Below are 14,536 nucleotides of genomic sequence, written 5' to 3'. Positions count from 1 at the left end.
TCTGGCCCCATCACTTCCTGGCATATGGAAGGGGAAGAAATGGAAGCCGTGACAGATTTTATTTTCTTGGACTCCAAGATCACCGCAGACGGTGACTGTAGCCATGAAATTAAAAGACGCTTGATCCTTGGGAGGAAAGCTATGGCAAACCTAGACAGCATAGTAAGAAGCAGAGACATCACCTTGCTGACAAAGGTCCGTCTAATCAAAGCTATGGTTTTCCCAGTAGTAATGTATGGCTGTGAGAGCTGGACTATAAGGAAGGCTGAGCGCCGAAGAATTGATGCTTTCGAACTGTGGTGCTGGAGAAGACTCTTACGAGTCCCCTGGACTGTAGGAGGTCAAATCAGTCCATCCTAAAGGCAATCAACCCTGAGTGCTCATTGGAAGGACAGATACTGAAGCTGAAGCTCAAATATTTTGGCCACCTAATGTGAAGAGAAAACTCTCTGGAAAAGACCCTGATGCTGGGAAAGACTGAAGGCAAAAGGAGAAGGGGACGACAGAGGATGAGATGGCTAGATAGCATCACCGATGCAATGAATATGAACTTGAGCACACTCCGGGAGAGAGCGCAGGACAGGAAGGCCTGGCGTGCTATGGTCCATGAAGAGTCGGACACGACTGAACGACAACAAATATTGTATTTTAACGTTTTATCTTCTGTAAACCGCCCAGAGAGCTTTAGCTATGGGGCAGTATAGAAATATAATTATCACTAGTCAGAAATAAACTATATCCATGCTGGCTGGGTGACCCCTCAGGGAAAGGCTGCATGAAGAGGTGAGTCTTGAGCTGACATCTAAAGATAAAAACTGAAGATGCCTATTTAATGTCAATAGGGAACGTGTTTCAGCGGGCAGGTGCTGCAACACTAAAGGTTTTGTAACAGGTACTCCTGAGGCAAACCTCAAGAGCTTGCAGCACTGTCAGAAGTGCTCCTTCTGAGAACCGTAAGGACCAGGCAGATAAGGGGTGAGGTGATCCCTAAGGTAACCTGGTTGCAAGTTGTTTAGAACTTTATGCCATTCTATTAGAAGATGGGTAACCCTGTCAGAGGCCCTGTCAGTAGCCTCACAGCTGCATTCTGCACCAGCTGCAGCTTCTGGACCAGGCCCAAGGATAGCCCCACATAATCCAATCTTAAGGTTCCCAATGCCTGAGTCACCATAGCACTACCCATGAACAGCGGTAGCTAGCAAAGCAGCTGAAGGTGGTAAAAAGCACTTCTAGCCACTGAAGCCTCTGGTGACAAAGATGGATCTAGGAGCACTTGTTCCTTCAGAGGGAGTGCAACCCCATCCTGGACAGGCAACTGACCTATTTCCCAGACCCGTGACCCACCTACACACAGTGCCTCTGTCTTGCCAGAATTTAAACTCACAAGTTAGCATGGATGTTGGAGGCAAGGAAGCCTTTGTGTTTAGACCTGTGCAATCAGAGTTCCAGGATCTGGGGAAGGCTCCATGCATAGAGGTAAACCCATGAAGGCTTTCTTACCTCAGATACCCATGGTGGGGGCATGGCTGGGGAAGTTGCATGATGTTGGGAGTGGAGCTAAGGGTACAAGCCCACGGCCCCTTCCAACACTCTTTGCCCTTCCATGCAACTAATACGTGAAGCAGCTGTACATCGCTGTATGCATCCTGATAATCACCAATGAGAAGATGTCACACCTCTCCTTCCCTGGCAGGCTCTACTGAATGCTGGTGGAAGAGAACCTTAACCCTTCTTTAAAATGTCCTTTTGCCTTCCTTAAAATGTCAAGCATTCAGTGTGTTTCAGGAAAAGTCTGACCTTCCATCTCCATTTTTTGAGGGCTCAGGAAAAGTAACACAAAATAATTTATACACACACACTTGAAGGGCTAACTATGTCTATAAAATATCCCAAATATTTGAGCAATACCTTTATTAGGCCAGCTAAAGGTCACAAAACAGTGTTCAGGTTTTTGAGTTCTCCAGAACTCATCAGGCGAGATGACAAATAAAGCAAAAAGGGGTGGGGTGGAGGAGAAAATAGTGGCTGATGATCAAGCCATGGAGTCTGCATCTAGTTATACTCTTAAGACAGAATGTGGGAGGAGGCTGCAGATCACATCAGGCTCTATCAGTGATGAGATGGTTTTGGAGTGCACCTAGATATCTTCCAGGGGCAACTGGGTCAGAGAAACAAAAAACCACCAATGACTGATCCCCCATTTTTTAAAATATAAAATCTGGGTGTTACTCACCAGTTCCAACTTTAGGCCTGATGAACATCTTGCCTGATTAAGAGCCAAAATATGGATTTTGGAAATTTTCTTATGTCCCAACACAACTATCTTTGCTTTTTTAATAAAAAAATATGAGCGGGGAAATTAGAAATTTAATATAAAATCTAAAATGAGTATGAGCTCCCACATATGTAGGAACAGAAGCCTTTAATAGGCCTAACATATTGTTCTGGACCTCTTTTGGACAATTTATTTTCGTTAAAATAATTGAGATTACAGATACCTTCTAAGTCAACTCTACTTAAAGGATCAAGCTCAGTCTTTTAAATCTGGCACTATACACTTTTCCACATGGTTGTTCTTGCGTATTCTGACTGTTCAGTGTGTCTGGTGTGGGCCATTTCATAAGAGATTTTGAAACGCCTTTTTTGGTCTTAGGACAGAAAATAACATGCATCACATTTTGTTGTTCACTGAAGCTGGACCAAATGGCTCTAATTTGAGATCTTTGCTACATACTGTTTACGTACTAATTAGTCTATTCCCTAAACCAAATGTTCCAAGAAGTACACATGGAAAACTGCCACTAACTGGATAATCCTACATCCCAGTATTGTAGCCAGAATGGCTGGAGCTTGTCCAGGAATGCCCTATCAGAGAAATATCATGAAAAATGGTGCAGTGAAACAAATCAATACAGCATGCTGCCACTGAAGATAAGCATGTAAAGGCCACACATCATCATCAGAGATGAAATATCATCACTGAACATACCACTGGAGCTGTGCAAAAATGTGACCAGATTCAGCACTGGAGAGGTTTCTGGGACTGGTAACTAGGACTGAGGTTTGATTAGAGCCATCTCAAAGCAACTGTCAGGGTGGACACTGAGCCCATAGAATCCCAGAGTAGTTCTGATTCTGAGGAAGAGGAGTCGCTCCTGGGAGAGGAGCGCGCTCCTCTTTCCCAGGGCCAACAGCTGACGGAGATTCCTTCCACCAGCATTCCTAGCTTAGATAGCAGTCCTGGGAGTGACAGAGCGCGGGAAGCAGACTTGATGGACGTGCGACGCCGACGCAGAGAGCGGCGCCAAATGGAGGGTGAGGAAAGGAGGCATAGTGCCCAGTTGGCGCACAAACAACGGTTGCGCCCAGAGGATCCAAGGGAAAAGGGGAGGGACTCTCCCTAGCCCTTAAGTTCAGGGGTCTGCCAGTGATTCCCTTTCAAACGGGGACCAACTGTTCCAACTTAGGGCATAGGTACTCTGCTGCTCATATCTAGTTGCTAACAGTAGAGTTTTTAAGTTGTAAAAGAGGAATAAAGCTTTGAAAAGAATCCCTTTGTCTGCGTCTGGACTTGGCTACTGGATTAGACTGAGAGAGGCCTCCAAGGAGCCCTTGACAGCAACCAAGATGAGAGTAGACGGTGCAAGAGGAAATCTGTCCATACAAAGCATCACAATACATGGCACTAAATGGCCCAGTTCAGATCATCACCTTAACCATAGTTTAGATGACTGGGAGTGAGCCACTGCCATGGCTCACACAAGTCCCCTCCACTTTTCTCCTACTTCACAAGAGAGGGGAGCAGAGTGAACGCTCCTGATTTTACTTTAGATGTAACACAAAACTGGCTTGTTCTAAACTCAGGGAAAACAGAAATTTTAGTACTGTGAATTTTTGTTCTGTGGCGCTCCAAGGCACTGAACAACTTTGGGATCACCTCTCCCCCTGGAGCAGATAGGCAGGGTTCAACTTCTTTGCTTCTCCAGTGGGAGGGGCCACCATGCCCTCCCAGACCAGACTGGTGGAGCAGAGGCAGCCCTTCTAACTCTAACTATCAAACTATTGTGACAACTGGTGCTGAAACTTTCAACCATTTAAACAGAATGTATTAAGAGTGATTAAATTCAAACCAAGAGATTCAACACCAGAAAGATCCATCTACCCAGCCCTGTAACTCACTGGTCTTGGAAAAAGTGGTGGGCATAACCCCCTCCAGGAGACTCAGAGAACAAAAATTCATGGTAGGGAAATGTCTGTTTTCCCCCCAAGTTCCCAGAGGGTAGTGAACAACTTCAGAATATAACAAAGCAGCATATCTCTAGGGCGGGCTTCCTAAAGATCAGGGTGATCAGATAGAGGCCCTCAATCAGAAGCTTCCTGCTGAAGGCAGCAGCTCCTGAGGACAAGGAATCTGTTCATGTTTTTTAAAGGCATAGACCAAAGCCCATATGGCTATCTTGCAGGTATCTGTGATGGGAAAACTACCTTAAAGGATAGCAGAGGCTGTAGCTCCCTAGTTGAATGGGCAGTGATACCCCCCAGCAATGGCTTGCCCAAACTCTCATATGCCAGGACAATATATTCCTTGATCCATCTGGAGATGATGTATTTGGATATACTGGTATTTAACCATCTGCCTCAAAATGAAATGTATAGGGATTCCAATTTACTGGAATCCATTGTCCTATATAGATAGAACCATAGAACTCTGAATGATCTCCCCAATGAGGCCGGTCTGGCCCCAATATTGTTATCTTTTCAGAGCTAGGTTAAGATCTTCCTCTGCATTCAGGTATTTCACAACATATAAGGTTTTTAATCGGCCAGGGATTTCTTATTGTTGACTGTTACAGTTGGTTAAGGGGGTGAGGGTGTTGTCAGTTTATATGTTTGTATGTTAATGGTTTTTATATTATGTACAATATTGTATTTTTAAGGCTTTAAATCTTTATAAACTGCCCAGACAGCTTTGCATGGGTAGAGCATGTGCTTTGCATGCAGGAGGCCCCAGGTTCAATCCCTGGCATCTCCAGGTAGGGCTAAGAAAGAATCCTGCCTGAAATCCTAGAGAGCCGCTGCCAGTCAGAATCGATGATACTGGGCTGGATAGACCAAGAGTCTGACTCAGTATAAGGCAGCTTCCTGGCTATTGGGCGGTAAAGAAATGTAATGAACGAACGAACGAACGAACGAACGAACAAATGAACAAATGTCTGTAGCAACTTGTGCCAACTCCACTTTTGGAGTGAGCTAGGTTCAGTCAGGAGGATAAGGATATTTCCTGGGATCTGTGAAAAAGTGTGTCTATGTTTGGGATAAGGACGGATCATTCCTAAGAACTACTTTAACTGACTGGAAGACACACACTTGAGGATGGACTGAAGTAACAACTACTAAAACAGTTTTCAGTGTGAGGATTTTTAGTGAGCAAGTGGCCATGGGTTCGACTAGGGGACCCATAATGGCAGTGAGAACCCAACTGAGGTTCTACAACAGAAATGTATGAACCACAGGAGGACTGATCGATGATGTACTCTTCACATGCAGGTGGGAAGTGACTGACTCTTTCTCTTTACAGCCTAGAATGCTGCCCAAAGCTGCACCTTGTCATTTGAGAGTGCTAATGCTCAGGTCTTTAGCAAGCCCAGCTTGCAGAACCCCTAGTACCATTTTGATACCCTCGTGTCTGGGATCTTGTTCCTTGTCCGACATCGGGATAGAAGAGCTTACCAGGTAGAGCTGTATACAATTGGTGGACCCTTAGTGAGATGACAGTAAGATGTTCAATATGTCTTCTATGTAGCCCACCAGGATTAACCACTGCTACTCAGCCTCCAGGCTATTAAACTGGCACAATTCTGAATGCAGATACATTATTGGGGCCTGCAGTTGGATCCAAATGTGGTAATCTATGGTTTGCCTTCAAACCATGTTCCCAAACCATAGTTTGTTCAATGGTTTGGGATCTTGGTTTGAAGGCAAACTACAGTTTACTGAAAATTAGAAGTGGGAGCTTCTAATCTCTTCCTTTTGCACCTGAACGAAAGAGAGAGGTTCAGGAGGGAGCATGCATGCTCAAGAGTCATTGTGGCTCATTCACAAACTTTCAAACTATGACTTTGACAATTATCTGAATGCAGCCATTAAGATGGCACCAAATAAAGATTTGTAATCATTAATGACTGCAGTCCGCAGAAGTGAGAGTCAAAAGGGTAGTTGCGGGATTAGCAACATTTCTACACTGCAGGATAACTCCCATATTATTTAAGTTGAAGGTTTTTCTTTAGGGTCAAATGCACTACTTTCAGTATTGTAAAGCTCAGTTATGAAATACAATGAAGAGAACTTCCTAATGTTTAATTTTAAAAGCAAACATTGAAAGAGTTTTAACAATTACTGTTTACAACTTTGTTTAGTCTTATGTCAATAGATAAAAAAACACATATGGGGAATAGTTCTTGGGAAATACAAGCAACACATGCAAAATAGTACAAAATGATCTAAATATAAACCAGCATTAGAAGTTTTCGTTCTTACTTAATTAAAATGTCACAAAACATCAGAAAGTGCTGTCAACAGAGGAGAAGTCATAACATCGTCTGGGCACTCTTTAAAGAAACAATCACATGGCACTAGCCCCAAGAACTTTAAAAATGAAGTTAAACAAGCTCCATCCTACAGTGGTCCCATCTGTCCCAGCTCACTAACACCACGAAAGTAGCAGTGAGCACAGGATTAGTGCAGGCCATGAAGTCTACACAGTAAGACTTACACCAGTGCAGATGCAACATTCACTACCCCATAAACAATGCTTAGCGAACTGAATGCCATCCCCTTCCCTCATCTGCTCTCCACAGCAGGTTTCTCCCCACACTCCCCTTTGGATATGTTGCTATTTTTATTTTTTATTCCTCATCCATTGTATGTACGAATAAATATACTTCATAGTCTTATCACTGATGGCACCAGCAAAAATGGAGGTGGGGCTTCACAGAAGGGGAAAAGAGAATTTCAGGGAGGGCAAGCTGTGCCCAACATCTTAGATTTCCAAAAGAGAAATAACAGTATATTTCACATTAATGCTCACATCATAAAATATCTTTGTTTAAAGTCAGTCTTATCAATTTTGATGGAATTAATTTGTAAATAAGCATGTAGCCTTTTTAATTTCAAATTTATGATTCAGTTATAATTTATATATGAAAAGTACATTTCTTCAAGTAACCACAGGCGTCCAACAATGAAGATGGGGCAGGAGGCAAGATATTTGTCAGGGTGCACTAGCCACCCCATTGCCTCGCCCTCTAGTGTCACCTATGGCTCTTATCTGTATCTGAAGCTCTCGATGAAAGCCAATGTGAAAACAGTGGGTACATAACACTGACTTGGCCCAAGAGCCCTTGGTTAAGAACATAAGAAGAGCCATGCTGTATCAGACCAAGGGTTGACCTACTCCACCATTCTGTTCACACAGCGGCCTTCCAACTGCCACTGAGAAGCCCACAAAGAAGACATGAGTGCAACAGCAACCTCCTAGCTGTGTTCCTCAGCAACTGGTATATATAGGCATGATAGTGGAGGTAGCACATAGCCATCATGACTAGTACCCTTGATAGCCTTATCCTCCATGAATTTGTCTAATCCTCTTTTAAAGCCAGCCAAACTGGTGGCCAACGCTACATCTTGTGGTAGTGAATTCCATAGTTAATGTTCTGTGTGAAGAATCTCTATGCCTTAACTATGTGCTGTGATCCATGCTCAGCTAAGAAGCTCACTGGAAGACTGTGGGCTAGTCACTACCCCTCAGCCTAATTTATCTCTGGCAGGACTTTTGTGAAAAAAGGATGATTTCATCTATACTACCCTTAGTAACTTGATAGAAAAGTGGCATACAAATGTGACAGAGTCCCCATTTTATGCCCATCCATAATTTGTTTTCTGTTGCTGCAGAGGATAGGATCTGAACTAAGAGGTTCAAAAGAATCTAAAGGACAAATGAAAGTTTGGTACAAGTTGGTAACTGATGATACAAGTTGTTTGATGGTGGAACAAACTGCCTGAGAAGGTGGAGGACTTTCCTTCATGGAAGGTTGTTAAGGAGATGGTAGATGGCCACCTATCAGGAATGCTGTAGCAGCAGATTTTCTGCACTGGCAGGGGTTTAGTCTAGATTACCTTTGAAGTCTCTGACAACTCTATATGCATCAATGCATTTCATTCAGATTTACCACAAATAAGTGCTTAAAGATAATAATTTCTGATATCCTCAGACTGACAGCATCACCGATGCAATGAATATGAATTTGAGCATGCTCCGGGAGACAGCGGAGGATAGGAAGGCCTGGCGTGCTATGGTCCATGGAGTCATGAAGAGTTGGACACGACTTAATGACTGAACAACAACAACAAATCCTCAGACCATTGGTCATGATCGGCTAAAATTAAATGAATTGTTCAAAGTGGATGGAGAATTGTAGAACTATTTCCTCTTGCCTTCATTTCCATTTTTTTTTAAAAAAACAAAACCCTGCATACATAAAGGAGTGTAAAGCAATAAACATCTTGCTCTACCGAAAGTAATATGAACTCTGGTTCTACCAACAGCTGACAAGGTATATATCCTCGCTCATCACTACCACGTTAAGGCTGAAGTTGTCACATCCATCAGGGTCTTTCTGCAACATCTGTCAAAAAGCAAGGCATTTACTAACACTGAACAGGATCGGCTTAGTTGGGCCTTAAGCTAATGGAAGTACTGAATTGTAAACAGGTAGTGCTCTAGGACAGAACGTGTCAAAACAGCAGAATTTAAACAATGATATGTAAAGAAAAATGAAAACCTAATCACCTGGAATTAGACTCTAAACCATTTCAGAGCCTTTTCCCCCCAATAGGAGGAACAAACCTGAAAATTATTATAGCCTGACACTATTTACTGAAGAAGCAGCGGTCCTGAAGTTAAACCTTATGCAGTGCTGAATGGATGAGAGGAAAATAGTATAATCTCATTAATATAAATGGCCAAGCTGGCACCTAAAATCTAGATACCAGAAGTTCACCCAAAAGGGGTTCATCTATTTACAGACTTATCTATTGATCCAGACCTCCACAGGCACTTGGGATATCTGGATTATTTAATTCAGCATTTATATGCTGCTTTTCTGCCTCAAAGCACTTATAGTAGATGCTAAAAACAACAAGAGTTCCAGAGCCCAGACTCCACTACCGAAAAGACAGTCCCATGTACCCCAAAATTTAGCCTCAGATGGAGGTGGGATGCAGAGTAGAACTTGCCAGAAGATCTCAAAGGACATACAGAATCATGTAGGAGCATTCCTCTAAGTACCCTGGACCCCAAATGATTTAGGCTTTAAAGATCAGCAGCAGCACTTTGAACTGGGCCCTGAAGAATATTGGAGTAATGTACTCTGAATAACTAGCCCCCAGTAGCAGACTGAGATCAGCATTTTGTACTAGCTGACAATCCTGAATGTTCTTTAAAAGGCAGCCCTACGTAGAGTGCATTGACCTGGCCTGGATGTAACCAAACACACATGACAACAGTCTGGGTTGCCTTCTCCAGGAATGGCTACAGCTGGTACACCAGCTAGAACTGAGCAAAAACCCTTGTGGCCACAGCAACATCCTGACCTTCTAAGAGCAATGTAGGGTCCAGAACCAGTCCCAGACTGCAAGCCTGAACCTTTAAAGGGAATCTTACCCAGTTAGGAAAAGGTTTAATACCCATTTCCAGGCTGCCTTTTCTACTGACTAAAGAGAAGTCTCTGCGGATTAAGACTCAGTTTGCTAGCTAGCCCACATCCACCCCATTTCTGCCTCCAGATGTTCGCTTGATTAAATCCAGGCAAGACCAAAGTGAAACAATAAATGTTATAGACTTGGATCCTAAGGTGCTCCTGTACAAACAGAAGACACTTCTGATTGTAGGGGAGGGGATACAGTTATCCCCCCCTTCCTTCTGTATCTCCCCATTCTACATGCCAACCTCTTCTGGTAAGACAAGCAGAAGAGGCCAGACTCAAAGAACAAAAGTTAGGATCAGAATCACAACGTTAGAGAATATTTTATTTACTTACTCACTCACTCACTTACTTATTTATTATGTTTCTATACCGCCCAATAGCCAAAGCTCTCTGGGCGGTTCACAAAAATTAAAACCACAAAGTATAGCACAAAAACTATATAAAATGTAAAAACTTAAAACTAGAGTATACAACCAGAATAAAACCTAGCAGCAATGCAGAGATTTAAGATACAGTAACAGATTTAAAACAAAACTAAAAGACTAGAACGCTAAAATGCTGGAAAAATAAGGTCTTCACCTGACGCTGGAAAGAACACAACATAGGCGCCAGGCAAACCTCTCTAGGGAGCTCATTCCACAACTGAGGTGCCACAGCAGAAAAGATCCTTTTCCTGGTAGCCACCCGCCTCACTTCCTTTGGCAGGGGCTCCCAGAAAAGGACTCCTGAAGATGATTTTAGGGTTTGGGCAGGTACATATGGGAGGAGGTGATCCTTCAGATAACCTGGCCCCAAGCAGTTTAGGGCTTTGAATGTTAATACTAGTACTTTGAATCGGGCCCAGACATGGACTGGCAGCCAGTGCAGCTGGAAAAGTATTGGCATGATATGATCACATTGGCCAGTCCCCATCAACAATCTCACTGCCCTATTTTGGACCAGCTGAAGTTTTCAGACCATTTTCAAAGGCAGACCCACGTATAGCGCATTGCAGTAATCCAGACAAGAGGTTATCAGAGCATGGATAACTATACCTAGGCTATCACTGTCCAGATAAGGGTACAGTTGGTTTATCAGCCTAAGCTGATAAAAGGTGCTCCATGCCACCGAGGCTACCTGTGCCTCAAGTGACAGTTCTGGGCCCAGGAGCACCCCCAGACTATGAACTTGATCCTTTAGGGGGAGTGCAATCACCTCCAGAACAGGTTGAACATCATGTAGATGTTGAACAGGATAGGAGATAAAAGAGAGTCCTGTGGAACCCCACAGCATAGTTGCCAAGGCACAGAGCAATAATCCTCCAGCACTACCTTCTGGAATTGGCCATCCAAGTAGGAGTGGAACCACTGTAACACAGTGCCTCTAACTCCCAGCCCAGGCAACCTATCCAGAAGTATACCATGGTCGATGATATTGAAAGCTGCTGAAAGGTCCAAGAGAAACAACAGGGTTGGAGTTGTCCTGCAACCACCAACTCAAGCACCTTGCCCAGGAAGGGGATGTTGGCCACTGGCCTATAATTGTTAACATCCTCTGGGTCCAGGTTAGGCTTTTTCAGGAGTGGCCTAATTACCACCTCTTTTAAAGAAGCCAACACCACTCCCTCTCTCATGGAGGAATTTATAACCTCCTGGACCCAGCTGGTTATCCCCTCCTTATTCGATGTGATAAGCCATGAAGGGCAAGGGTCAAGCACACAGGAGGTCAACCAGACTTGGCCAAGCACTTTGTCCGCATCCTTGGGCCTCAATATCTGAAACTCATCCAATAACACTGGACCAGATGGTGCTCAGAACACCTCTTCTAATGGAACTGCATTAATAGTGGTATCCAATTTGTGCCGAATCTGAGTGACTCTGATTTCAAAATGCCATGCAAACTCATCACAGCATGCTACCAAAAGTTCCACAGTTTCTCTCCCTGGCCCAGATGACTTGGAAATGTTCTACTGAACGACACCAAGAAGATGCAAAAGTGGTAGAAATCTCTCTTTGCTACCCTCACAGACACAGAGTAGGCTTGATAATGAGCTCTAACCTGTGTTTGGTCAGACTCAGCACAGGTTTTCCTCCACCTGCGTACTTGCCATCTCCCCTCTTTCTTTATTGCCCTTAGCTCTCAGCTCAGGTATATACCAAGGGTTCTGCTCAGAGTGAGAGGGCGCTTGGGCATAATCGTTTCGACTACCCAGAGACATCTTTGCATTCCTCAGAGCAACCTAGGCTTTAACAGCAGCACCAGCCAAACCAGCAGGAAAATCCCCCAGAGGCCTCTGGAATCCATCATAAGCCATTAGTCTCTGGGGATGGAGCACTTTAATAGGTCCCCCACCTTTGCAGAGGGGAAAGGCTGATGAGCGTCTCATCAGGAAGTGATCTGACTATGACAAGGTGATAAGATGTTAATTCCCCCACTTTCAGATCACTATCCTCCTGCCCAGTCAAGAAAACCAGATCAAGCATGTGTCCTTTTACATGTGATGGGATGATGACCTATTGAGACAGCAGCCTCGGCATGGAAGTTGAGATCCCACAGAACCATCATTTTAGGGGTCCTCAACACCAAATCAACATCTCTGTCAACTCAGGCAGGGATTCTGATGGGTAGCAGGGAGGGCAGTACACCAGCAGAATCCCTAATCTGTCCTGGGAATATGAAAAATGAAGCAGAAAATAAATGAAATACAATGACAAATATGCTTACAAACTTAAGCAGGGGTTTAAATTAATAAGAAAGGAAATTACTGCTGCATAATCTGGGGTTTTATAGTTGAATAAACAGGAATCTGATAGGCATACACTTCATAACAGAACACACAGATACAATAAAAGGAATCCAAGAAGCAAAACAAAGAGTGAGAAATGGCTGGAGAGTAAAAATAGTAGACCTAGAATTTCTAAGAGGATGAAAGTAGAGAGTCAAAGAATTTGGTAACTTCTGTTTGCTATATATAAAATCTTGTGCAGTATCATTTGTGTTGCCTGCTATATCAGAATCCCAGAGAGAGATTCCTTATAGGATTCCTTAGATATTTTTAGTGATGACAGATCCTGACAGGATTATCATTTATTGGCTAATGTTGACAAATATGCTACCTATAAAATAATTGTGTACATGGGCAGCAACTGGAAAATTTAGGGACACACATGTTACATCTAGTGCTAAGATCACTTTTTACAGGGCTATCCTGTTAAAAACAATGCTAAGTTTTTTGACTTACTGATGTAGTGAATTGTGTTCTGGAGTGCAACTGGATGGGAGGGGGGATTGCTTGGAAGACGGAATGTTAAGGTAGGAGGGAGGGGACTCTACTGGAGGGTAGAATATGGGGGAAGGAGCAGTTGGCATGTGTCAGTTAAAGAAGTTAGCGAGTCTTGGAGCAGGGGAGAAAATGTATGAGGCTCCTGGGCTAGGAACAGATCTAGGATATGAGATCTTCTGGTTGGAAGTTTTTGTGCAAACGGAAGAATAAAACAAACAAAAACAGGTTCATACCATAAGTAATACTGCACTTATCAACAAGCTTAACTTGCTATTTTTTCTATTCTCCCATGAGAAACATCAGTTAAATTGTTAATCCTGGTCTGACTTCCATGGAATTCATGTTTCAAGGTTTTGAACATCCACCCTGAAGCAAAGTAGTGTCACATTGAAACCACGACACTATCTTATTTATACTGCATATCTTCAATGGTTTTGCCAAACCCCACTTGGGTTTTATTTCTTTGGTTAAATTTTAACACACACATACACGCACGCATGCACGCACACACACCCCATTTGTTTCATTTTGTTGCAGTAACCATTATTTTTAGCAAATAAAGTATTGACTGACAATTGGCTTATTTTAAAGCTATTGGCTATTAATTCCAACAATTGGCCACAAGTACTCATAAGAGACATCTTAAGATTGCCCCATTTTTTAAAAGGTATATAATAGACCCCAAAGGACCAACCCAAGACAGGGCAACAAAATAATAAAACGACATTAACATTCATATATGAGCCATGTTTAAAAACAACACACAACCCAAAACTCAGGAAACACGTCTGGAAAAAACAAAGGTGAGAAAATTATATTATTCCCCAGAACAAATACAGGAATCTTACCCATTTCTCTTCTAATTAGTAGGGGATAAAACACCTTAAGAGTATTGCTTTGATGTTACCAATATATTTAAATGATTTATCAGAAAGGAAGCCAAAAAGTAAAATCAAATCACCAAGAAAACTCAAGGGTAAAATGCAGTAATAATAATAAGTGCCAATGCAATAAAGAGAGCTATAATAAGAAATTTGCTCTTGAGTTCTAATTAATAGTTTGATTTTGTGTGTGTGTGATCTACAATGTGGCGCCAGAATCATACCTGAATTACAACTTACTCCCATCTGAAGGTTTTTGGTGGGTTTTTTTCATCCTTGGAAGCTCTACGGCGACAAAAAGCCCTTGCAAGATTTCATTTCACTATGAATTAATGTCTAACATTGAAAACACTTTTCATCATCGGCTTGTATTGCCTTCAGGTGCCTATAAATTCCTCTCTGTCTTTGTGTAGCACTTGTCTATCAGACTGTGTCATCAGTTTTACTGCAGGCAAGAAACAGACACACCTCTTCCTGAGACACAGACAACACAACAATTACCACAGCCATTTCTTTATCATTTCGTATCAGTTCATCATCAGCTGCTCATCACCCAAAACATGCTATGGAAATTACAAACTTTCCAGGATCTTTGCTTGTTTAAGTGATGCTGGAAATGGTTTGGTCCA

The 14,536-nt window shown here is 42.8% G+C and overlaps 1 protein-coding gene across 11 annotated transcripts in view; it reads right to left on the bottom strand.

Moving 5' to 3' along the window:
• AFG2A (AAA ATPase AFG2A) overlaps positions 1–14,536 on the bottom strand; it is a 281,537-nt gene that overhangs the window by 133,563 nt on the left and 133,438 nt on the right. The window contains exon 15 of one of the 11 annotated variants that reach the window (XM_084855982.1): positions 3,247–8,684. The exons of the other annotated variants lie outside the window; for them this stretch is intronic. Within the exon in view, the coding sequence (XP_084712108.1) occupies positions 8,595–8,684 (90 nt within the window). The 3' untranslated portion in view covers positions 3,247–8,594. Of the gene's footprint in view, positions 1–3,246; positions 8,685–14,536 lie in introns of those variants that run through there. 11 annotated transcript variants of the gene reach the window in all.

Source organism: Heloderma suspectum, chromosome 5 (genome assembly GCF_057233095.1).
Source record: "Heloderma suspectum isolate Gila_16-S chromosome 5, 16-S_ref, whole genome shotgun sequence".
Taxonomy (NCBI): domain Eukaryota; kingdom Metazoa; phylum Chordata; class Lepidosauria; order Squamata; family Helodermatidae; genus Heloderma; species Heloderma suspectum.
This window is presented reverse-complemented; position numbering and strand designations above follow the sequence as displayed.